This window comes from Brassica oleracea, chromosome C7, assembly GCF_000695525.1.
Source record: "Brassica oleracea var. oleracea cultivar TO1000 chromosome C7, BOL, whole genome shotgun sequence".
Lineage (NCBI taxonomy): Eukaryota > Viridiplantae > Streptophyta > Magnoliopsida > Brassicales > Brassicaceae > Brassica > Brassica oleracea.
Window position 1 is genome coordinate 1,341,681 of NC_027754.1, and position 26,513 is coordinate 1,368,193.

At 36.0% G+C, this 26,513-nt stretch overlaps 2 protein-coding genes, 1 long non-coding RNA gene and 1 pseudogene across 7 annotated transcripts; 1 reads left to right on the top strand and 3 right to left on the bottom strand.

Moving 5' to 3' along the window:
- Positions 1 to 3,078: 3,078 nt before the first annotated feature.
- On the bottom strand, positions 3,079 to 4,095 carry LOC106302315 (annotated as a pseudogene).
- A 356-nt stretch (positions 4,096 to 4,451) lies between these two features.
- On the bottom strand, positions 4,452 to 6,053 carry LOC106302247. Of its 2 annotated transcripts, XR_001262427.1 has the most exons (5): positions 5,769 to 6,053; positions 5,514 to 5,687; positions 5,347 to 5,407; positions 5,091 to 5,259; positions 4,452 to 4,875 (listed from the first exon to the last, which is right to left on the bottom strand). It is a non-coding gene; the product is annotated as an uncharacterized LOC106302247 (long non-coding RNA). The 2 variants fall into 2 exon arrangements; XR_001262426.1 differs by having other exon boundaries at positions 5,514 to 6,053.
- A 2,480-nt stretch (positions 6,054 to 8,533) lies between these two features.
- LOC106302272 (cyclin-A2-4-like) lies at positions 8,534 to 11,679 on the top strand. 4 transcript variants are annotated; one of them, XM_013738814.1, is made up of 10 exons: positions 8,534 to 8,762; positions 9,155 to 9,526; positions 9,648 to 9,852; positions 9,931 to 10,067; positions 10,142 to 10,368; positions 10,464 to 10,616; positions 10,685 to 10,718; positions 10,814 to 10,963; positions 11,060 to 11,194; positions 11,297 to 11,679. In XM_013738814.1, exons 2-10 carry the CDS (start codon positions 9,242 to 9,244, stop codon positions 11,348 to 11,350), a joined length of 1,380 nt encoding a protein of 459 aa, XP_013594268.1. In that variant the 5' UTR covers positions 8,534 to 8,762; positions 9,155 to 9,241; the 3' UTR covers positions 11,351 to 11,679. The 4 variants fall into 4 exon arrangements, with proteins under 4 accessions (XP_013594268.1, XP_013594269.1, XP_013594271.1 ...); XM_013738815.1 differs by having other exon boundaries at positions 8,534 to 8,721; XM_013738816.1 differs by lacking the exon at positions 8,534 to 8,762 and adding an exon at positions 8,789 to 8,965.
- Positions 11,680 to 16,525: 4,846 nt separating this feature from the next.
- LOC106301783 (F-box/kelch-repeat protein At1g24800-like) lies at positions 16,526 to 18,604 on the bottom strand. Its single transcript, XM_013738258.1, has 3 exons — positions 18,396 to 18,604; positions 16,781 to 18,012; positions 16,526 to 16,681 (listed from the first exon to the last, which is right to left on the bottom strand). The coding sequence occupies exons 1-2, from the start codon at positions 18,417 to 18,419 to the stop codon at positions 16,783 to 16,785; spliced, it is 1,254 nt and encodes a 417-aa protein (XP_013593712.1). The 5' UTR covers positions 18,420 to 18,604; the 3' UTR covers positions 16,526 to 16,681; positions 16,781 to 16,782.
- Between the last annotated feature and the right edge of the window lie 7,909 nt (positions 18,605 to 26,513).

Below are 26,513 nucleotides of genomic sequence, written 5' to 3' on the forward strand. Positions count from 1 at the left end.
CAGTCGGATAAATGTAAAAAGGTACCGAACCTCTTTTTAGATTTAGCATTAGTTCAGCCTTGACTTAAGCCACCATATATGATTATCTCGACAAGAGACATAACTCATACAATAAGCATTCATCGTCCGATGCAGCGGATTCGATCTCAAGATAAAAAAAACATGCAATTACCACATAAACTTAAGGCTATGCTCCATCTTTTTTAAATCTGGTTCGACAGAAAGGTCTAGACACGACCTGCAAATGGAATAGTTGAAGCACAATTCCTTTAAGGCTTGTTAAAAATATTTTTCAGTAGAAAAACTCGATATGCCAATCTTTACTAGTTATATGGTCGGATAAATGTAAAAAGGTACCGAACATCTTTCTATATTTAGCACTGGTTCAGCCTTGACTTAGGCCACCATATATGATTATCTCGACCAGAGACATAACTCATACAATAAGCATTCATCGATCGATGCAGCGGATTCGATCTCGAGATAAAAAAACAAGCTATTACCATATAAACTTAAGGATATGCTCCGTCTTTTTTAAATCTGATTCGACAGAAAGTTCTAGACACGACCTGCAAATGGAATAGTCGAAGCACAGTTCCTTTAAGGCTTGTTAAAAACATTTTTCAGCAGAAAAACTCGATATGCCAATCTTTACTAGTTATATGGTCGGATAAATGTAAAAGGGTACCGAACACCTTTTTACGTTTAGGATTGGTTCAGCCTTAACTTAGGCCACCATATATGATTATCTCGACCAGAGACATAACTCATACAATAAGCATTCATCGACCGATGCAGCGGATTCGATCTCGAGATAAAAACAAATATGCAATTACCACATAAACTTAAGGCTATGCTCCACCTTTTTTAAATCTGGTTCGACAGAAAGGTCTAGACACGCCCTGCAAAATGGAATAGTCGAAGCACAATTCCTTTAAGGTTTGTTAAAAACATTTTTCAGCAGAAAAACTCGATGTGCCTATCTTTAGTAGTTATACGGTCGGATAAATGTAAAAACGTACCCAACATATTTTTAGATTTAGCATTGGTTCAGCATTGACTTTGGCCACCATATATGATTATCTCGACTAGAGACATAACTCATACAATAAGCATTCATCGACCGATGCAGCGGATTCGATCTCTAGATAAAAAAATAAGCCAATACCACATAAACTTAAGGCCTAAGTCATGATTTTTCGAGTATGGCTCCAAGGCTCATAAACAGGTAAGTGTGCATGATATTCTTTTCTTACTAAGAGAAAAAATTATCTGATAGTGGCGTATCTAACCGATAGCAAAGACCTACGTTGCACGGAAGTTTCATCGGACGTCCGCTTCCTGTTTCGGAACCAGAATCGGAATCTAAACCTTGTGGAAGCTTACGGAATCTCGCTTCCAAAATGTTTCTAAAATGTTCTCTTTAAAAACCTATTGGAAGCTTACGATTCCGTTTTGGAATCACGCTCCCGTTTTAAAAAAAATGCAATGTATATCAATAAAATATAAAACCATAGTTTTAATCTATATAAAATAAAAAAATTAATAGTAATGAATATTAAGTTATAAATATACAAATATTAAAAATAATACTATAAATTATCTTTATGCATTGAGATTTTTTATTAAAGATATAGCACATATTGAAATATATTGTGTCAACTAGGTGTCTTCCTGCACCATGTGCAGTAAAAAAATTTAAAATATTTTTTAACAGATAAATATAAATTATATTTTAAAATAAAATTTTATTAATATTTTAAATTTTATTTTTTGTATCAATATTTTAATATAAATTTGATTTAATTATATTTAAGAATATGCATGTATATATTTGAAATTGTAATCTTAGATAAATTTTTCTATCTATTTATTTTAATTAAATATATAAAATAAATTTGTAAAAGTTGCATAATTACCAAAAATTAAAATTGAACAATATTTATAAAATTTGTAGATATATAACAAATTAATAATTTTACGATTAAATTTTTATAATTATCTAAAAAAAATTGTATACATTTTTGAAAATTTTAGTAATAAAATTGTATAATTTAAAAATATATAATTATATTATATTTCGAAATTTATAATGCCATATTTGAATATATTTATTTTAATGATGATTTATGAGTTATTCCCATATTCTAAAAAAATTTCCAAAAATATAAATTGACATTAAATGTAATATATGAGTTATTACCACATTTTAAAAAGTTTACCAAAAATATAAATTAACATTAAATGCAATTTTCAGCTATAGGACATGTCATCAATTTTAGTAGTCATGTCATATTTGTTTTGTGAAATTGATTGTAAAAAGGACATGTGGCAAAATCACTTCGTAAATATAGTCTAGGAGATTATTTATGAAGTATTAAAAATAATTAATATAATATTTGTAATCTTAATTTATGTGTATTTTTACAGTTTTAATATAAAATCATTTCAAAATTATTATAAATGAATAAATGCTTTATTTCAAATTTAAATCATATAATTTTTAGTCCTAATTTTTTAAAAAAGTTATATATATATATATATATTTATTTATTTATTTATTTATATTTATGGATATACGCTTCCAACACGTACCCGCTTCCTAATATTTTTAAAAAAAAATTTATGCACTTCTTTACGCTTCCGCTTTCACGTACCCGCTTCCGTTTTCATTTAACATAGCCAAATACGCAAAATACTATTATATACTAACAACATTAATCATTCGTCCTGTACAATCCCACCCTCCAAAAAGTAAACTATCAAATTCATTGCTATGATGCCCTTTATCCCCATTAAATCCCACCACCAAAGAAACTTTGCCCACAATTAAAAACAAACAAAACAAATTGACTTACAAAAACAATAGCAACAAAAAAACACAGGGGCAACGAATAACGCAACAAAATTACACCAACACAAACACACCAAAAATATCCTCTCGACCAGAAGTTTTCCGCAAGTTCAACTTCTTAAAGATTGACCAAAATCTAATAACCACATTTACATTGTTTGCATGAATGTGAGGTGGGATTGCAATGCAACGTACCATACTGTCTCCGATGATGGCACGTGCTCCTAGGCACGCTGCGACTGTCTTTGCCCTCGAGCCACAACGGTCTTAGACAAAATCTCTTCAAGATATTCACAGCGACCAACCACTATGGTGGTCAATCCACACACATAATTGCCTTATTGCTTCTCTTTTCTCTTCTCCAAGCCCCATCAAAGTCTCCTTCATCGTCTCCTTCTCCTTTTCATCTTCTCTCACTTTTTCTTCAAGCTTCTTTATCTCTTCTTTTTTCCTCTCCATCTCTTTCTTCATCTTCTCCTTCTCGTGATTCCTCTCTATCACCCAATTCGTGGCTGTCCATAGTAATTTTGATGCCTCCATTACCGTTTTCTCGTACTTCCCTTGCTTCTCCGTGATATTTCCCGACATTGATTGAAACCCATCAAGTGTTGTGTTCACTTTCTCAGCTACCTCTTTTATCATACCTCGATATGTCTCATGAGTCACCGTGAGGCTTTTCTCAAGCAATGCATGTTCCTCTAAGTGCCTAGCTTCTTCTCTCCTGAAAGCTTCCTCTTTCTCTGTTAACACCTGTTCAGTTACCCTCAGTTTCTGGTTCGATAAACGAAGCTTAACCTCGATGTTACTGATTTTCTCCATGAGAGTTCCTATCTCGTCTCCTTTCATTTCTAGCTCGTTACGTAAACTCTCCATCGTTTCTTCATGACCTGCGATTGCTGAATCTCTGGATCTTACTTCATGACCTGTCTCCTCCAACAATCTTTAGGCTTCTTTGTGATCCTCTGCTAGCTTATTAAGTGTTTCCTCACGTTCTTTTAGCAGTTGGTTGATCTGTTTGTGTTCCTCTCCCAGCGTACTGTAAGCAGTTTCTTGCTCTACCAATGCTCTTTTGACATCAGTGAGCTGATTAGACAAATCTGATTTCTCTTGCTTCTCTCTATCAACTCTGCTTCGGTTTCACTCTTCTTCACTTGCAGCGAATCAAGTTCATGCTGCAGATTGTTGATCTGTTCTGTTAAGGCCACCGTTTCAGCCGATGTTTCGTTAATCTTATCGCGCATTTGAACAATATTTTCTGTTTTAGTTCTTAGCTCCTCGTCAAGCTCACTCCTCTGTTTCCGTAGAGTCTCTATCTCAACTTCTAGACCCTTGATCTTCTCAGATAAACCATTTCTTTCTTCTAGAATACTATCGTGATCTTTAACCTTGTTTATGATCTCTTTTAGATTTGTAATCTGTCCTGATTGATCCACTTTTATTTTTACATAGAATCCATTTTTTTATTTGCAATCTGCATAGGTTTCATAGCTCTCAGCGGATTTGATATTTATAGAGATTGGTGAATCAACCTACCAATCAAAAACTCTTCAAGACTCAAAGTTTTAACATTATCATTTCAAACATCATTCATCATCACTTCAAACATCAAAAACTCTTCAAGACTCTTCAAGACTCAAAGTTTCAAACATCAAAAACTCTTCAAGACTCAAAGTTTCAAGACTCAAACCTCACTCATCCTTCAAACATCTCCTCAAAGTAGTATAGGGAGAATGCCACTCTGGGAACGCCCCAATGATGGGCCAAAAGAGCGGGTCTCCTGACCGTCAATCTCTTCAAGACCAACAATGGTGGTGGCGGAGCGAGATGGCCGACAACAAGACCGTCACCAACAACAAGACCGTCACCGACAACAAGACCGTCACCATTGATGAAAAGTCTCCCAACAGCTTTTCTTGTGTTGAAGACCAGTACACCATCCGTAACTCGGCGACCTATGCTTGTCAACGCGGGCCACCAGAGGTTTCGGTCCCCCATGTGGATGTTATCCACTCTCCACATTCCTGCATACAAACATCAAATGAGAAAAAGCTATTGAGTATACATAAGACATGATCATAAACTTACATACAAAAAGAAGCTAATGACTTAAGGAGAACAAGCTATGATATAAACAAACATGACCACAATAGCTGGGTGCACTAGTAGTGTAGGTTAGTGTGAAATCCACACGATTATTATTATAGGTACAAGTACAAATCTTACTAAGAAACCGAACCTGCAGTTAAAGGCGGTACATTGTTAGGGTTGCGGGCTGGACCCAAAACTGCAGCATTGTTAAATAGGGTATTTCATTCCGTAGCGACAAGTGCTCTGTCTAGAAAATCTTCCAGAATCGCGGCCACATCGGGAGGCAGAACAGCTAGGTCGATGTCGTTCAAAGAGGGCTTTTATCAAAATTAATATTACGAAGTAAATAGAGGGCTTTTATGAAAACAGCAAACAAAATTAGTATTACGAAGTAAATATCTCACCTCCGGAGGATATAGCTCGAGATCTGCCATTCACGGCGTAGAGTAAATATCTCAGGAAGAACTTTATTGCAGATAAGAACAGATATAGATTTATCAAAATCAAATAACAGATCAACACCTAGATTGAAGAACGGAAATTGAAGAAAAAAAAAACCTAATCTCAATACCTGACTGCGCTGCTGCTGCTTGTAGGACTCGCAGGAAGGAGAGACAGAAGCGTATCCTTATATAGTTCTCCCGGCAGTAAAAAAAAATTAGGTAACAGTGAAAACAAATTTACGGTTGGTAAAAAAAAAAAAACAAAAAACACCTTTTTTGCTTAAGGTTTGCAGATAGCTGAGCTATAGTACGAAGATTTGTGTCATCAGCATGTTTCATTTTAATGACATAGTGAGTGAAGCAGAGCTGGTAACATCATTTACCTTGTTAATTTGAGGAAGAAGTGTTCCCAAGTTCCCAATTATGCAGACAGAAGCGAAAAAACAATCCAAGCCCTCTTCATCAAACTCTGAGATCCGCCAACGACCAAGAACATCTTAAACTTCAACCTCCCAATCCCAATTTGCAGCCAGATCAAATAGATAACTCCAACCTTTTCGGCTACGCCATCTCTTCCGCCAATTCAGAGATCCGGCCACGATCCAGAAGCTCCTAATCTTCATCACTTTCAACGTCTCTCTCTCTCTCTCTCTCTAACAGAGTCGCGGCTGCTCAACTCTATCTCGAGTTTGACTTTTAGGTACGGACACCTTATCTGGGCCGAAACTTCTTGGGCCTAGCCCACGCCATTTTGTTCAAAATATACATATGTAAATGAGAAAAAGACAAAAATAGCACTAAATCAAGTTTTTGTTCCCAAACTAGCACTCAAGGTCAAAAGTCACAAAAATAGCACTTAATGTTTTATCAAAAGTCACAAACTTAGGGTTTAGAGTTAAAGGGTGGGGTTTAGGATTTAGGGTTTAGGGTTTAGGGTTTAAATTTTAAGGTTTAAGGTTTAGGGTTTAGGGTTTAGAGTTTAGGGTTTAAGGTTTAACTTAGAAAGGTGCTATTTTGGTCATTTTAGTTTTTGAGTGCTATTTTTGTGATATAAACTTAGAAAGGTGCTATTTTGGTCATTTTAGTTTTTGAGTGCTATTTTTGTGATATAAACTTAGAAAGGTGCTATTTTGGTCATTTTAGTTTTTGAGTGCTATTTTTGTGATATAAACTTAGAAAGGTGCTATTTTGGAGATTTGCCCTATGTAAATTGTAAATTACGTCACGTTCGAATTTAGAAAACGAATCCTTCAAACCTGGCAATCCTCAGAGTCAATAAAATAAACATTTTCTTTATAAATAATAAGAAAGTTTCTAATCCATTTTTCGGCATCGGTTAGTCCCTTTCTCTCTCTAAGCAAAAAAGGCGTCGTCGTAGTTCATCTTTGTTGCTCCGGCGGTTGGCGTCTCTTACCACCGTCGGAAGCGGTTCCGATCTTCGTTCTTCTTAGCTCGGCGGATCTTCACTTTGGACTTGCGACGTTGAAGGTTTGGGTTGCGGATCTGGCTTCAAAGAGATGTTTTGTGTGGTTATTTGGTCAGATCTTTGTTCGCTCTCGCTGGATTGGAGAATCGGCGGTCTGAGGTAGCGATTGGCTTCGGTGAGGTGGTCGTTGGCCTGTTGGTAGTGGTCCGACACCGGTGAAGTTCATGGGCCTCGTCTTGTCTTGATTTTCTCCTGTTTGCAACCTTTGCTCTGACGTTTATAGTATGGTGAAGTTATCTTTATTTAGACTAGTTTGAGGCTGTTGTTGCTTTTGAAAGGCTTTGTTGTGAGAGCGTGTGTCTGTGTTTCTACCGGATTGCTTGGGGGGGGGTCTGCTAGTTTCGAAATTGTTTTCTGGTGCGCGGTGGCAGGTTCAGCCGGCTCTGATGTGGGGTGGTAATTCTTCCATCCTGGTGTCTCGTTTTCAGGTGGTCAATGGTGGTGCATTGTGCTAGTTTCTCCAGCTCTGCCCTTTTGTTAGTGCATCAAAGGTTCTCTTTTGTTCTGTTGTACGACTTAATGGTCTTAATTCTAATAAGAGAATCAGATTTCTTAAGCGCTTCGGAGTTTGTGTGGTCTTGCGGCAAGTGTGGATGGTGTCTTCTCTCGGATCTGCGGTTAGGTTTTTCTATGTGGTCTCCGGGTAGAAGCTATCATCCTTGGAGTGTATGATGACTTTCTGGTGGTTATCTTTCGTCTCGCCGTTTTCACTCGGTCTTTCATTTAGATTTCAGTGGGTGAAGTGCAAGTGTTATGAAGTTGTGCTGTCCCTTGGTCTGCAACCGATGGGTTCTTCCGGATTACTTGGTAAGGGGCTGTGGAGCTTATGCTCAATTGCGTGAGGTCTTGGAGTAGTCGATCGCCAAACATGTATCTTCATTGGCTGCTCGGGTTGTAATTTGATGTTTCTTTGGCTTCTTTGAGGTGAAGCAATGGTAAGTGGGGTGTTTGTTCGTGGTTCCTCCTTCAACCCGAATAATATAGGCCTGCTACGCTTTCTCGATCAATCCTGCTTCTAACGCTCTTCTAATGCTGGTTGCTTCGCCTTCCTTGATTGTATGGTTATTCTCCTTTGGCGCTTAGTTATCTTGTTCTCTTTAGTTTAAGTTAGTTTCTTGAGGGTAAGTGTTTGCTTCAGTCCTTGTTTCTGGGTAGTATCTTCTTTCTACGCCGGCTTATGACTTCAGAAAGGTTGTATACTTTTGCTAATTTTGTGTGTAAAACTCTGTTTGAACCTTTTATTAATCTAATAGATGACAAAAAAAGTTTCTAATCTTAAAAAGGTGAGTGACATATATTTAATTAATATCTTTAAAAAACACTCGCTGATAAATCCCGCTCACTTCCACAGACAGACAAAGCCTTTCTTTCCCTTTCCCCTGCCTTTGCATAAAGCAAAATTCACTATACATTTACTTTCTCTCCATCTGCTCTCCCCCAAAGCTCCTTTCTTTCCCCCAAAATAAAAGAAAATATCTTTTTATCTCCTTTGGAAGAAGAAGTTTCTGGAGCGTCGTAAGTTCCTATCGCAGTCTGTCTCTATCTTCTCTGTTTTTTTTTCAATATTCTGTTGTTCGCACGCGCATCTGCATCTTTTGTTGATGGGTTTGCAGAGACGACGATATTCCGGTTTGTTATTTTTTCCTATATTTTGAAGCATCCTTTTGGGTTTTCCGAGTGGGTCTGTTTGTTTTCTTGGATAAAATAAAATGTGAATTGATTCATTCTTCTTTGGAATAAGGTTTTTTTGTGAGATCTTACAGCTCCACATTTATCTCATGGGGTCTGTCTCCTCAGGAAAAGTGGATGCTTCCTAGAAGAAGAAGAAGAAGAAAGATAGAAGCTTTAATGTACTTCTACTCTTCCTTTTAAAAATTCTGATTTTTAATCGGTAATATACACATTATTCTGTTTTTAAAAAACTTAGATTATGGAATACTACTTTCCCTAAATCTGCTGCGAGTTTGTGATTTTTTTTTTAATTCATGGTTTGATGCGGCCCTGAGGGTTTTCCTGCTAATACCGTTTGGATTTTTCTTAGTAAATGAGAAAAGTTTGAGACTTTGGTTTTCTAATCAATTTTTCCTTGGGAAAGTTAGTTTCTAATGCAATTCTTGGCTTGTCTCCTGAAAGATCACTGTGTCTGTGTCTGATTAGATCAACTTATATTTTTTGGACTAAACAGTTCCTCCCAACATATTATATGCATTGCTTCTCTGTTTTACCTTGATATATAGATCTGTCTCTTTTTCATATCACTGATCATCTACTTCAATTCCACAGATCTCTAGTTGAAAGCTGATCTTCTCTGCTAAGACGAATCAAAAGCGTTGTTGTTGGATCATCTCAGTCTCAGCAGGGTTTCTAACCATGGGGAATGAGAAAGCTGTCTCTGGAAACACCATACCGCTCCATTCTCGCCCTATAACTCGTGCCCTTGCTTCTGCTCTGCGTGCTTCTTCTAATCTTTCAGAAGTGGTTGCTACTACTACAGTGATCAACCAGGGAAGGGTTCTGAGAGCAAACAGTAAAAGAACAGCCTTGGATGATAAGAAATCCAATAATGCACCTAAGAGGCGAGCTGTTCTTAATGATATCACAAACGTTACCTGCGAGGATTCTTACTCACGCTGCTTCAATGCAGCAAAAATCCAGGTTGTTATATATATATATATAAATATATATATATATATATACACACAATGCTGCTTCTTACATTGACAAAAAAGTTTGTTTTATTGTGCTGACAAATGTGGTTTCTTTTCCCATTTTCAAGGTGGAGAATATCAAACAGATAAAGAAGGAAAGGGCAAGTTCTCCCAAGGTGGCAACATCTTCTTCTACTTCAGAAGTTACAGATGCAGAGGTACAAGTTGTGTGTACAGGCACGAGCTTAGACACAAACGAAGCATCTTGTAGCTTTATGGGAAATCCGAGTTCCAAGTTGCCTCCAAGACCCCCTGGGAGATCAACTTCTACAGGTTAATACTACTTCGTTGATTGATTTATAACATTTTTTCTGATGCTTTTTTTTTTGTCTTATTGCAAATGGTTAACAGTTGAAAGAAGCTGTGTTGGAGGAAGTTCCACTGTGGCAAGTAGCCCAAAATTCATTGACATTGATTCAGATGAAAAGTATCCTCTGCTCTGTAGCCTATATGCACCTGAAATACACTACAACATGCGTGTTGCTGAGGTAATAATCCCCTTTTGATTTTGATGTCTTAGGACGATGCATCTGGTTATCTAAAAGACTGGTCTACTTATCAGCTTAAACGGCGACCATCTCCTGATTTTATGGAGAGAACACAAAGAGATGTGACTCGTGCAATGAGGGGAATCCTTGTTGATTGGCTTGTAGAGGTCTCAGAGGAATACACACTTGTACCTGACACTCTCTACCTCACAGTATCTCTCATAGATTGGTTTCTACATGGGAACTACATTGAAAGACAAAGACTTCAATTGCTCGGCGTCACTTGTATGCTCATAGCTTCGTAAGTTCCTCCCTCACCACCCAGTGAAATCAAACAGTAATGCTTGTTCCGAAAGGCAGAGCCAACTAAAAGAAGTTGTTGAAACTTGTTTAAAGGAAGTATGAGGAAATCTATGCACCACGCATTGAAGAGTTTTGCTTCATCACGGACAACACTTACACAAGAGATCAGGTCCTGGAAATGGAGAGCCAAGTAGTCAAGCATTTTAGTTTTCAGATTTACACTCCCACTTCAAAAACATTCCTCAGGTATAATCTCACTAGACAGTGTAAAATTGCTTCACATAAAAAAATACTGAAGCAGTTTAGTTTTGCAGGAGGTTTCTCCGAGCAGCTCAAGCTTCTCACGTGGTAATTTGATACCTTTATGTATCTACATGTGCTCATCAAACATATATAGCAGAAAGATTGAAACTTTTTTTTTTGTTTTGTGGAATGTAATGCAGATGCCAAGTGTGGAAATGGAGTTTCTGGCGAATTATCTAACGGAATTGACGTTAATAGAGTATGAGTGCTTAAAGTTTCTTCCTTCGGTTATAGCTGCCTCAGCTGTTTTTCTTGCCAAGTGGACTATGAACCAATCAAGTCACCCTTGGGTCTGTTCTTGTTTTCCGTTAAGACACATATCGCTCTTTATGTTGGTTCTGTTTTTACAAGTTTTGAATCTCACACGATTTGCATTGTTTGTCCAGAATCCAACACTTGAGCATTACACGACGTACAAAGCCTCCGATCTTAAAGAATCTGTTCAGGCCTTGCAAGAACTGCAGCTTAACACCAAAGGATGTCCCTTAAACTCTATACGTATGAAGTACAAACAAGACAAGGTAAAACCAAAAAAAATTGGAAGTTAAATTTCAGTTTGGTTTCGATAAACGTTCGGTAAAAAAAAGTTAACTTTCTTGTGGTTACCTTAAATATTTTTACAGTTCAAATCCGTGTCGGCGTTCACTTCTCCGGAGCTACCTGATAGGCTATTTTGAAAGGAAAAAAGAGACTAAACCGAACAGTTTATCATCTCCTAACCGAAATGACACACGGATTATGTTCCGGTTTGTCGTCCTTCAATTCATTTTCACCTGTTACTCACTCTGTTAGATAAAACAGTAGTGATTTCCACGGTCTTATTCCCGGATCCTGGTATATTCCGGTTTAGTGTAGACATGTTTGGTTCTTTCAAACCTCAGTTGTTATGGTCGGTAAGACGAGAGTATCGAGGTTAATAAAATATACTACTAAAAAGACAGTAATGAAAGAGAGAGAGAGACGAGTGGTGGATTAACTACGCGTTTCCGACGTGAGGAAATAAAATATGACTCGCATATTAGAGCACGTCCAACGCGGGAACGTGAGAGAAACTTAGCGGTCCAACCTAGGTAAATTTGAGTATTGTACTAATATAATGTTTACTTTAGCTAAGAAAGAGTCCGTAACTAAGGCGTTTAAGGACTTAATCCTTAGACGCGTGGCAACCGGTGATAGGGGCGGAGGGGGCGTGTCTTTCACGTGAGAGAAAACAAAGAATCATTTTGCCTTTTCTTTCTCCATCACGGAAAAAAAAACGAGCTCTCGCAAAAGAAAAGGCGATTCGGCGATCGGAGAAGGCTGAAGGTAAATCGGAGCTTTCACCTCTTCTTTTTGCATTTTTTGTTGTTGCATGTTGATTTCATATCTTTTTAGGGTTATATTGAGGGGTTTTAAAGGATTTACGGTTTCAAATCGAGTTGGGGCTTTTTATCAAATTAGGGTTTTCGTCTCGAATCGATATTTTCTTCATCTCGATTCGCTTATTTGTTGTTTTCGTCGTTATTAAGGTTTGGGATTGAGTTGTAAATCGATTTAGGGTTCGGGATTGAGTCTTAAATCGATTGAGCTTTTGGGATTGAGTCTTAAATCGATTGAGGTTTTGGGATTGGGTTCTAAATTGATTAGTTTTTCTTCATCTCGATTCACTTCGTTGTTGTTGTCGTCGTTATTATAAAGTTTTTCGATTTAATTGTAAATCGATTTACGGTTCGGGATTGGGTTCTAAATTGATTCGTTTTTGTTCTTGCAGGTGTATAAATGGAGGAAGAATTAAGAGATATGAAAGCACACAAAGATTACTACAACATGCTTTATTTCGTTGCAGATGCGCAACAGGGAATTCCTAAACTCTGCCCCTGTGGATCAATCACGAAGGAAGTCGTTGATGAAGAGGACACATATGACTACCTCCCTGGAAAAATATACTTCATCTGCAAAGACTACGAGGTATATGCGTGGAATTTGCTATTAAGCTTTATTTTCTTCGAAATTAATTTGCAGTTTGACAATGGTTATTATGTTTTTGCATAATGACAGGTTGCATTTCAGGCAACCATGGGTTATGGGTATGCAACAAGAGGTTGAGAGACTCAAAAGAAAAGTCTACGAGCAGGAGAAGCTTCTAAGAGAGTGTCAGGCGCTTAAGGTGAGTTCAAATCTATATTGTAACATGAAAATTATAGTAGTTTGTACAACCTGTCTAATATAATGATTTGTTTGTGTGATATATGTTCAGGACCAGGTGAGGATGCTGCATATGCGTGTGACTGCAGTTGAGGGAGGTCATTCGGAGGTTAGTGTCTAAACTTAAGTATGTAGTTTCAGAAAATAACAGTGAATCTCTTCCTTGTTTGAACTTTAAAACTTTCTAGTTCAAACTTAAGTTTGTAGTTGAGAACAATAACTTCTGTAATTTGAACTAGTTAACTTTCGGGTGCGAATTCGAAACTGAAATGATAGATTATAAATGCGAAGTAACCCACTTGTCCTTTGAACTAGTTAACGATTAAATTGTGCCTAACTGCTTATTTCGGGGTTTAGGTTCTATAAATTTTTTGGTAGTTGTTATGATAAGACAGTTTCCTACTAGGATTCAATAGATTTGCTTTAATAATCCCTTATTTAGTTGCCTCCCTTAGTTTAGGTAGTTGAGTAAACCAGAGTCTTCTTTCTAAATGGCAAACTCCCCAAGTTTTGTAAACCTTTTAGCTAGTCAAGGGGTAGTTGACCTTGACTCACCGCAACCTCCCTTTCCTAACTTTAGCACTCAATGTTCCGATGAGTGTACTGTAAAAGAGAGGAGAAAATGGTCAGCAAAGGTGGATATAATCCTCATCGGTGCTTGGCTCAATACTAGCAAAGACCCAATAGTCAGTAATGAACAGAAAGCTGGTGCGTTCTGGAAGAGGATTGTAGAGTCGAAGAGGGCCATACCCGTCTATGGAATGACTACTTCAGTGAAAATCCGACATTTCCGCCTCATTTATTTAGGCGGCGTTTCCGCATGAACAAGGAACTATTCATGCGTATTGTCGATCGCCTCTCGAAAAATGTTCTGTTCTTTCAACAAAGAAGAGATGCTGTCGGAAGGTTAGGTCTATCTCCACTACAAAAGTGTACAGAAGCTCTTCGTATGCTTGCTTATGGTTGTGCAGCTGATGCCGTAGACGAATATCTCCGAATTGGTGAAAGCACAGCACTTTCGTGTTTAACCAATTTCACTAATGGCGTAATATATTTATTTGGAGAAGAGTATCTACGAAGACCCACTCCAGAGGATCTTCAACGACTACTCGATATGGGAGAGATACACGGCTTTCCTGGGATGATAGGAAGCATCGACTGTATGCATTGGGAGTGGAAAACTTGCCCAACGGCTTGGGAAGGACAATACACACGTGGATCAGGAAAGCCAACTATTGTCTTGGAGGTTGTAGCTTCACAAGATCTTTGGATATGGCTCGCTTTTTTTGGTCCTCCAGGTACCTTAAACGATATTAACGTACTCGATCGGTCTCCTATTTTTGATGATGTCTTACAAGGTCGAGCTCCGAGGGTACATTACGTCGTCAACGGACACCAGTATCATTTGTCGTACTACCTCACAGACGGCATTTACCCAAAATGGTCAACATTTATCCAATCTATCTCATATCCTCAAACTCCTGAAGCACAATTATTTGCTAAAGTTCAAGAATCAACCCGAAAAGACGTGGAGCGTGCTTTTGGAGTATTGCAAGCCCGATTTGCAATAGTTAAAAATCCGGCTATTTTATGGGACAAGAGGCAAATAGGGATGGTAATGCGAACATGTCTCATACTGCACAATATGATAGTAGAAAATGAACGCAATGGACTTTGCTATACATCAGAGTTTGAAGAAGGAGACTCGAGTAGAAGTTCAGAGGTGGATATGTCATATACTTCCACGCCTTCAAATCTCTGTACTATGCTTGAAATACGGAGTCAAGTTCGTGATCCGCATATACATGAACAATTGAAATATGATTTGATTCAAAATATTTGAAACAAATATGAAAATGATGTAAATGTGTAATTGTTGTATGTTTACATTTTGTAATTCAATAAATAAAATTTTAAATTTTAAATGTTTTTCAAATTTATTATTTTTTTATTTTTAAAGATTCTATAACGGATAACACTATTGAAACATCACTTGTGATTATAATCCTTAACTATTCAATATATATATATATATATTATATTGTTAAAGAATCCAATGGTAGGTAACACCATTGGAGTTGCTCTTATTAAAGTTGAGAAACGGGTCAAATCTGTCCTGAGTGATCCACTAATGGGTTATGCTACCGTTATTACCACAGTTACACTTAGGCGTTTGTACAAATATATGTTATGTTGTTGTACGTAAGTTAATGCGAGAAATTAAATGTGATTATTATGCTTATGTATGATTATGTTTATGTGTGTTTATTCTTATCGACATATAAAATTGGTTATTTATTGTAGTACTAAGGAATTTAAATTAAAAAATGACTTTGCAATCAAACAAGATTACTAATTACTGAAGCAAAAATCCTAACCGAAAGTTATGTGAAAAATAGATTTCTCCATGCAACTAAAAAATTTGGTTGTGCTGTTATGGGTCGTGCTACTAAGAAATTTAAATCAAAGAGAAGACGTAGACAACATGATTATTGTAGCAAAAATAATAATCGAAAGTTATGTGGGAAAATGAATTTATTCCTAGAATAAGTCTCATACCAACAGATGCAAATATGACATTTCAAACTGAAAATATATTAATTCTTTATAGGAATTTGCTATACAATGACTATCAACAAAAGTGAAAGTCAAAACTTAAAAAAAAATTAGTCAATATTTGTCAAGTCCAGTCTTACAATTATACGCCGCACTATCAAAAATTACTACAACTACAGAGTTTCAGATATTTAAAACATAAGGACAATAGTGTTCAACAAAATATTATATATCAAGAAGTTTTCAATAGAAAAAGATGTGAAAGTCACACCATCGATGCTACAATTATCAAATTTGATGTTTTATCTAGCAATATATTTGATATTTAGCTGACTATCAAATACATATTGATCGGTGTTGTGTAACGCTAATATTTTGAATTATGTTATTTTTAATTTATCTTAAACAATATAAAAATATAAAGAGTTCACAGTTTTATATGTTTCATTTAGCTACGGTTAATATTATTTTGAAAAATAATTAAAAATGAAGTATTTTCTAAAAAATAAAGAAAAACTTATATACTTTTATTTTTTTGTGTTCAATCACAAATAGAAGAGACGTACCATGGTGAAAAGCGGAGAGATACAAACACACAGAGAGCAGATCATGGCGATGTACCCTACAACATCAACCCGTCTCTGTCCATGTAGATAATAGAAGGTAAGGAAGGAGATTTACTTTTGTTTGTTTCTCCCATAGAAAACTAAAAGATCATACAGATTCATATCTGTAATTTTTCAGAACTAAGTGATGAGGAAAAAGGTTTTGACATTTCAAGCAGATTAGTATTTTGACATCTCAAAAAAAAGCAAGCTAACAATGGTCTTGATTTACTGCGGTAAGTTGTATTATATATATATATATATATAATTATCACATTAACTTCTTCAGTTACATATGCATAATCTTCTTCGATCCATTCTTATCAATTTTTATTATTTCGTTCTTTCTTATTAATTTTTACATATGTTTTCCTAATTTTTGCATCTCCTTGTGGCAAACAGAACAACAGCTATAAGAGAAAAGACGTAGCGTTGTTGTTGTTGTACGTTTCACAAAAATAAAAAAAAAAAGGATTTTCTGAGTATTTGGAAGACTAGGAGTGGAAGTAGTAAAATCAATTTTGTAATAAAAAGGACTCGACAAAGGTTAATGTTATCGACGGGAATACTGCGATAACAACCAACATAAAACAAAAGCAAAGAGTTTCCAGCTCCTTCCAAATCTCAAACTTGGACCTGGCTGATTAACATCCTCAATTTAACCGGCAAAATCAAAACATTCTGTTTATGTGAGAAGAGGTGTGTACATAATGAGCAATTCTAAAACTGAATTCCAAACAGAAATCGTAATAATAAACCTACACTTAGCCATTGCCCATTGAGCAGGTCGCGTTTCCTTTTGTGCAGAGGGGTTGCTTGACTTGGACTAAGCTTGGACGGTAAGAGGAAGAGCAAACAAGTGGGGGAAGAAAAGCTTGAATGTGCTCTCCGGAATAGGGGCAAAGGAGTTGGATTTTGGTAACTTGTCCGAGAGTAACAGAGTGGATGTAGCCGGCTTGTCCAAACACAAAAGCCTTGTTTTGATGAGGAGTAAAGGTGGATAGACACTCGTCTAGTTCAAACACCACAGCAACTTTGTTTTCCTCATCAACAAAGAAGCTCCCACCCAAAAAAGCATCAAGCCTAAACAACGTTAAAGCAGTCGTTTCCACTCGCAAAAACTTGTTCCAGGACAAGTAGTCGGGCTCAACCGTGAGGGTAATCCAAATCTCAAAAAAGCTTGATGCAAAATCACCAAACAGGACCGCAAGCTGCTCATCTCTAACGTTTGAGAGGGTCACGCAGTCTTCATTGTAAGAGTGAAAAGGAAGAGGGAGGCGTGGTCCAAACCTCTCTTTGGTAAAATCAAAACAGAGCAAGAAATCTTTAACATCTGCGCAATTATTATATCTCTCATGAGCAAAAAAGTAGGTGTTTCCCTTGACAGACACGCCTCGCTGATGCTCATCTATCTGTATCTCCCACTTGGGCTTGGGCTTGGCCTCGAGGACTCTCCATGAATCAGAGCTAATTTCATAGATTTCGCTCCTGAAAACGTGTGTTGGTCCGGGGGCACTGTAATCATCCACAAACCTCAGGATTTTGTGGTCACGCTTCTTGTCTGAGTATCCGATGGAGTAAATGTCTCTTATGTTGAAGTTTTCTCCTAACCTCGGCCCGATCCACCTTGTTTGATACAGGTAAGGGTTCCACACCACCAGCTTCGAGTGGTCCATAGCCACGCATAACACCAACCCATCGCAGTGATATACCTCGGATATCTCCAACTGATTAAGCAAATCTACCTCCTTTACATCAACCAAATCTTCGCCGATATTGTACCTCAGAGAGTAGACCTTCGCATTCATCATCATGAACCCCAGAAACTCATGCGGCGCTGCTGCTGCTTTACCCATAACCCAGCTTTTGGTTATAGCCTCCCATGTTTTGCAAGTAGATCGAACCGCCGGAACCTTCGTCAGTATCTTCTCTCCAACCAATTTCTCCCCAAGATCGCTCATCCTCTTTTGAAATATTAGGGTTTTCCTCGAAATCTGTTTTCACCTTGGTCGTCTATTATTATATCTATATATATATATATATATAAATCACTATAATTTGCTTATTATGGCACCCGTCTGGGCTGTCAAGTGGCCTACGATGTGCCTCGCCTTCGTATAATTTTAGGCCCAATTGGATAGAAATACAGCACGGGCATACCTTTAAATCCGCTTTCATCAATTTTTCATTTTACTTTTAAGTAAATCTATTTTTTATATATATATATATATATTCTGCCCCAAATATTCAAGAATCAGATACAGTTACAAGCTTTTCCTTTTAATAAACCGGTTGCATCAATTGTTATCAACGAAAAAGGTAAGCCTAAATTTCCAGAAATAGAATCGGAGAGATGCAAATGCGATTTCAAACTTACCAGACCATCGATCATCGAGAACATCCTTGAAGTTTATCCTAATACTGAATTGTTTCTCAATAGTCCTTTCCATCACAATTCTTTGAAGCTACTGTTGCCTAAGGACTCGTCTACGCTCCAATGGATTCATATCTTCGAGCCTACGCCCAGACTGAACCAATAGTTCGAGTCCCTTACTCCCACGAATTCGCCTAATGGGAGCTACATATTAAAACTTGTAATGATTCATTTCCCAGATTACAATCATATAACACTCCGACCCCACATAATAAAACCATAATTAAGATCCAAAAAAAAAATTTCATAACAATACAATCAAACCAAAGCTTTTGATAAAAAAAAAAACTCAAACAATCTTTGTTAAGAAAAAAACACACAAAAAATATCTACAAACTTATAAAAACCGTTTCATCAAACCTTACCTTTAAAACCCGATCCCAAATTCCAATAAATCTCCAACCAACCGATGTTTTCTACTTGTCACACGCCACAAGCAAACGGTTTATGAAGGATTCATGATTTATCTAAAAGTTTAAGGTTTAGTATTTAGAATTTAGAGTTTAGGGTTTAGTATTTGCTGACGGTTTTATCAATATTAAAAAAAAAAAAATTGGTAATTACTATTATTTTTATTTATTTTATAAACATAATCTTATTTCACAAAATTCTTATTATTTTGTTTCCTTTTTTAAAAGATATCAAATCTAAAATAACTAAATCCTATTGGTTGGTGAACCTAGAGGTTCAACCTAGGGGGTGAACCCAAGTATTTCTCATTTCTACAAACGGTAGTATAATTAAGTGTAGTTAATACTTAGTTGTGAATATTGATAAAGGGTATGAAACTTATATGAAATTGCTCTTTGAGATCTTATATGAACCATGTAGCTGTTGGCTTATAGTATTACTAGGTAATAATCCACGCAAAGCGCGAGATGTGATTATTAATTTTGTTATTTTTAATAAAGAGACATTAAATCTGTTTAATCCGAATAGATATCAGTTCGGTTTTAGGTTACTTTTTTTTTTGGTTTTTAGTCTCCTAAAACATAGCTATAATTCTAAATCAATATTTATTTTGGTTTGTTCGATTCAAATTGTTGATGTTTTTGGTTTTCCCGGTGATAACCAAAAAAATATTATTATTTGTTTGATTTCATGTTATATGAATTTTAGATAGTTCTTATGTCGAACCAATGGTTTCATATTATAGTTTCTATACATATAATAGCTAAAGAAAAAGAAAATAAAATTACTAAGACAAATTATTTCACTAAAATTTACTCGATATTGAAAGAAGCATTAAGAAAATATTTGAACTTCCAAGAGAATTAGATACTTTAGTTGTGATGAATATTTAGTTATATAAGTGTTCACGTCAATACCCAAATTTATGTGTATGTAAAGTATATAAAAGTGGTTGATAATATGTAAATATACTGTTAATAAATATTAAAAGACATTTTTATTCAAAACAACACATAAAAGATAAAATTCTTAAGATAAAATTAATTAAAAATAAGATTAGCCTAGACATTAGCAAATTTTTTTATATAAAAAAAGTCAAATTGTATCCGTAAATAGGGGTGGACACAGATAGAATATCCGGATATTTGGAGGTATTAGTGTCGATTCGATCCGTAGCCACCCGGGTATTCGGTATCTCGTAAATCCGGAAACTTTTAGAATTTTCACGGATATCTGATTTGATCCGCAAATAAAATAAAAATTTTAAAAATAAATGAAAAAATCTAAAAAATAATATAAAACAATAATTTTTATTACAAAATATATTATTATTTAACTTTTTAAATTTTAATACCTGAAATAATAAATTTAATACATAAAAATATTGTAAACTTATATATATAATTATTTAAATATACATATATATATGCATATAACAGATCGAATCGGATATCCGTTCCTAAAATTATTATTATTTGTGGTTTGCTTCGTTTTTTACATATATTGCATTTTAGTACTTGATTTGCTTCGTAGGGTTACGAGTATCCGGATTTTTTTTGTTCGAATCAAAACGAATAACAAATTGAATAAAAAATTTACGATTATTTTGCCCAGCCTATCCGTAAACAATAAAAATAATATATGTATAATTAGACTTCGATCTATTATCCGTTTTGATTCGGAAAAAAATTTGGATAGTGTGAATTTTATTGGAACCTTACATGTGAATTTTATATTAAAAACAAAACGTAAAGTATATAGTGTGAACACATTTATGTAGAGTTATTGCTGAAAAACTCTGTACACGTGACATATCAGCGTGCTCATTTTCAAATCGCTCTGAAGATGCCACGTGTCCATTATAGTGTGAATGCATTTATTACAATGCTTCTCTTTTAATATATAAGAGATTTGAGAAATGTACATTTATGTGATCAAGTCACTCAAATTGTCATAATATAAGCATTTATTGACGAAGAGAAAGCTAGAACTCCATCAAATTAATACTAAATATTCATTCTTGCAATCTTTGAAAGTATATAAAAGATGAGAGCTTTGAAAGTAAACCGAGAGAACTGCTTTTGAGTTATATCTTATTGGTTGCAAAAGAGATGAGAATGCTAGAGAACGCAATATAGCCATTTCTATGTGTTAACTGCAGAGGTGGTTATTGTAGCAATCAACAAAGTCAACGGACTAATCTCACGAAACCCACGATAATCCACGTAATCTTGCGATTTAATGCTAGTCCGGGTGGCCACCGCAATTCGAACCCATGCAGCGCTATCTCTTTGAGGCTTACCACTGGGCCACCTTGAAGTGGTTATCACTTCCCATTGTTCCCACGCTATCTCCTATACTCAATAGTCTTCATTATATTAGAACATGATTATTCAGATTTTTTAAGAGGGTTTTTTAAAAAAAAAATTTTGATAACTCTGGTATCTGGGCAGCCACATTTCCAACTATCCCCCCGTAGGGGGTCCAGCGCCCCAACGGAAGGGATGTTAAATCCGCTGTGGCCAGGGCTCGAACTCGTGATGGCGGACACCTCAGCCGAGGTTCTTATACCACCAGACCACGAGGCCCGGTTAGGGTTTTTAAAATTAATGAAGCATTTAATTAAATCAAAACTAAATAAAATGTATGTTACCGATCCTTAATATAGGATGGATTTTTCAGAAACCGATTATTAGGAAGGTTTTAACCCACGTGTTACCTTACCATTAATAAGAGCACGTAAGTGAGAACGAGGTCATACATCTTTACGCGTGTCCGAGTTTCATGGAATTTTCACGTGGATATAATCGACTATGTGCTATATTACTTAATGATCATAACTTTTTTTAATACGCTATTAGTATAGAGAAATTCTTGGGTTCACCCCGTAGGTGAACCTCTAGATTCACCATCTAATAGTGTTTGAGTATTTGATATTTGATATCTTTTGAAAAAAGAAATAAAATTAAATATCCAAATTAGATTATATTTTTAAAATAAAATAATAAAAATACATAAAAATAGTTATAAAAATAAATTAATTAATATTGTTAAGTTTTCAGCAAAATACTAAACCCTAAATCCTAAACTCTAAACCCTAAACGTTAAACTTTAAACTTTGGATAAACTCTAAACCGTTGGAAAATCTTAAACTCGAAATCATACATTAAAAACTAAATTTTAATAACACTAAACCCTAAATCCTAATCACTAAACCCTAAATCCTTGGATAAACTCTGAATCCTTGGATATATCATAAACTCTAGGGTTTAATTTTAAATATTTTTTATTTAGAGTTTATGATTTATCCAAAGGTTCAGGGTTCATCCAAGGGTTTAGAGTTTAGTGATTAGAGTTTAGGGTTTAGTTTTATTAAGATTTAGTTTTTATTGTATGATTTAGGGTTTAAAATTTTCTAATAGTTTACGGTTTATCCAAGATTTAAGGTTTATAATTTAGGATTTGGAGTTTAGGATTTAGGGTATAGAATTTAGTATTTTGCTAACGGTTTAACAATATTTATTTATTTATTTTTTGTAACTATTTTATGTATTTTTATTGTTTTATTTTAAAAATATAATTTTATTTGGAAATTCAGTTTTGTTTCCTTTTTTAAAAGATATCAAATATCAAATATTCCAACATTATTGGTTGGTGAATGTCAACCTAAGAATTTCTCATTAGTATATAGCACTAATCTGTGACATTCTCGCTTATTCTTAATAATCATACCTTTCATCAATAATTTTAAAGCTATTTATTTACTTTTACCCAATATATATGTTTGTAGTATAATTATATATAAAGTTCTAAACTTGTATACTATTACATGACTAAAAAGACTCTCTCTCTTCTTCGTTCTCTCCTCAAAATCCTTCACGAAGAAGAAGATGAGATGAAGCTTTTGTCTGTCGCCGTTCTTTTTCGGTGACTGGTGACTCCGGTATATCTCAGTCGGTTTGAGGAGTATATCCGGCATCTGTTTCTGGCGGCTCGCGTTCACCTTGACGGAGCTATCCGGCTTTGTTTCCGCGTCGCGCTCTTCTCGATGGCGACAGCGGCTTCTCACCGGGATTCCCGGTTATCGTTGATTGACGTTTCCGTTTGTTACTCGATCAACCGTCTCTCTTCTCACATCTCTATTTGATGTTGGGTGGATTGTAGATGACTGAATTTTCTTTGAAGCGTCGATCTGGTGTGCGGCTAGGATATATGGGAAGATCGCTCTGAGTGAGGCTTTCTTCATCCGTTTGATAGACTTCCGGTGGTTTACCGGAATCAGTTGAAAGACTTCCCCGTCGGTGGAAATTGGTGGTGGGTTCTCCGTAAAGCAACACGTGTCCTCGGCACTTCGAGTTTTGACGCGTGGATCGTCTCCGGTGAATGGAAAGCTCCGGCTTGAATCTCACGGCGGTGGTTTGGAGGAGGTGTTTGATGTTCTTGACGCGTGTCGTTTCCATTTTTTCTTCTCAATACACGTGGACAAGAAGATGACAGTGCTGGAACTACTTTCTTTTTTGGATGGTTTAGTTGGTGGGCCATGTATAGGCCTAGGGGTGTTATGTTGCCTTGTCTATGGGCCTTTCGTTTTCCCAAAAACTTGTTTTGGGCTGTTGTAACTTTTTTGGTCTTGTAATAAAATACCAGACGGAAAAGAAAAAAAAAGCTAGTTCACAAGATACCCTTTTGTGTAACAAGAAAACGGGTCTAATTACCAAGCAAAACAAAACGAGTTGGGTTCTTCTATGTTGACTATTCGTCGTCAATCCTATCACGTAGACCTTAGCATATTTGATAATACTAAAATACTAATACATCATATGAAAAACAATTCACTTGTTCATATGTCCCCACGTATAACTACTTTTTTTTCATTTATGATGAAGATCCTCAAAGGCTCAAATCACATAATATAATATGATAAATACTCATTGCAAGTGGCCCAAAAGATAGTAGGTAGATGACTCTAATAAATATATACATAACAGTGGATATTCAGAGGACACACCGCGTGTCAATGGTTGATTAACTCCATATACCCCGTACCCTCATAAACTCAAGCTTATTACCCCAACCCTATTCATCCCACCCATTTATCGTTGCATTCCCTAAACTAGCCTTTGTCCATTTATTCCTCAGTTAAAAACCAACCACAATTCAACTACCTACATGGTCCACATCCTAACCTTAACCAATCAAAATTCTTTGGTCCACATGTTCTTCTTCTTCCTCGTACTATCTCCTCCTCTTCATCTTCCATTGGTGATTTTGGAAGCTCCTAAAGAAAGTAATTATTGTTCGTTTTAGGTGATTTTTTTTTTGTAAAATCACCCTTAAAATGTCCTGTATATCATGGAGATATTCATTCTGATGATAATTAGAAAGTTTAAAAACGAATTTAAAAACTGTGGTAAGAGATTATAAGTATAATTTACGTCCGTTTTTGATGATTTTTTTTGCTGAAATGTTATTAAAAACATATGTATAGCTCGGATAGTGTAAAAACAGCAGATCCAATGAAAATAATGAGAGATTGAAAAAGATTTTGAAAACTGTTTTTATAGATTTTTGGGTATATGTTATCTATGTTTTGATGATTTTTTGTGTGTAATTTCAATTAAGATAAATTACACATCATGGGTAATGTAAAAACCTAACAACAACGTCCTAAAAACGGATTAGTTTGTGGAAGAACAAGTTCTGGGTATTACTAGGAGAACTACACATTACTAAGGCAAAATAGTTTTACTAGAATTTACTTGAATTACAAGAGTTACTGGAATTACTCTAATAATGATAATACTAATGGTATTCTATTTTATCTCAGGAAAATGCAAAATCCGCAGTGCACATTCATTTGTTTTGATTATGGGGGATATTATATGAAAGATGGGGCTGAAATAAAATGGATCTCAGGAGATGGTGAAGGAGAAGATGAAATTCACACGATTTTGTTTAGGAAGTCAATGGAGGAGATCACTTACTCTGGTTTGGTTGAGTGTATTTGCAGAAAGATAAAGGTAGATGAATCTAAGGTGAAAGTGAAGATTAGTTACTTTCCAATGGTATTGTATTCGTACAAGCCATCATACATCCGGAATGATGACGAAATCTTTGGTTATCTACTGCAAGTAAACCATGAGAAGTGTAGAAGTGTTCTACATGTGGAGTTCATCAATGAAGAAGTGAAATTTTCAGAAGAGGATGATGAAATTGATGGCTATGTCGGTCTATCTGATAGAGAGGCTATAGAGGCTGGTGATGAGGATGGTACTGAGAATGATGAAACTGATGCCTATGTTGGTATATCTGATAGAGAGACTATAGAGGCTGGCGATGAAGATGGTAATGGTGGTGTGCTCACTTTTGACGAAGACATTGAGATGCATGATGGTGTCAATCAGACACGGGATGATGGTATGGATTTGGTTATAGGTCAAGAATTTTTAACCAAGGAGGCAGCAAAAGTTCTTATTCAAACCGCGTCATATCAAAATTGTTTTGAGTTTGATATAATTAAGTCGGATACTAAGAGATTTGTGGTTAAATGCCGAGGAGCCAAAGATGGGTGCAAGTGGTTTGTGCGAGTTGCAATGGTGAAGAATTCAGATATTTGGTCGGTTAGAAGTTATTTCAAGCAGCATACATGTTTTGTCGTTACAAGAGAGGTTGGTGATGAAGATGGTACTGAGAATGATGCAAATGATAATGACGTTTTTGGTGGTGTGCTCACTTATCACCAAGACATTGAGATGCATGAGAATGGCAACGGAAAAGATGGCAATGAGTTTGAAGATACAGAAGTAAGACCAGCAGCTAACTATGAGCCATGGGATGATGGTGTGGATATGGTTCTAGGTCAAGAATTTACCACCAAGGAGGCAGCAAAAGTTCATATTCAGAAAGCTTCACATCAGAAATGTTTTGAGTTTGATATAAAGAAGTCGGATACTAAGAGATTTGTGATTAAATGTCGAGGAGCCAAAGAAGGTTGCAAGTGGTTTGTGCGAGTTGCAAAGTTAGAAAACTCAGATCTCTGGACGGTTAGAAGTTATATCAAGCAGCATACATGTTCTATTGTTACTACTAGAACACTGCGTGATAGAAGGAAAGGCACAAAACAAATCGTTGCATCTGTTTTGGCTCAAGATTATCCTGGTACATTTGACACACCAGTTCCCAAAGTTCTGATCGATTTGGTTCATCGCAAAGTTGGTGTGAAAGTATCATACACCGCCGCATGGAGAGGAAAAAGAGAAGCTGCTAATGAAGTGCGAGGGAGTCCAGAAGAGAGTTTTACTTTACTACACTGTTATATGCACATGCTGGAACAAACCAATATTGCCACAAGAACACTTGTAGAAGTGGATGAGCACCAAAGATTTAAGTATCTGTTTTTTGCACTTGGAGCTAGCGTAGAAGGGTTCCGTGCAATGAGGAAAGTCCTCATTGTGGATGCAACACACCTCAAGAATGTTTATGGTGGAGTTCTCTTTGTTGCGACAGCTCAAGATCCCGATCATCACCACTACCCAATTGCATTTGGTGTAGCAGATGGTGAGAATGATCAAAGCTGGATATGGTTTATGGAACAGTTGAAATTAGCGATAACTGATGTCCCCGGATTGGTGTTTCTTTCAGATAGAAACA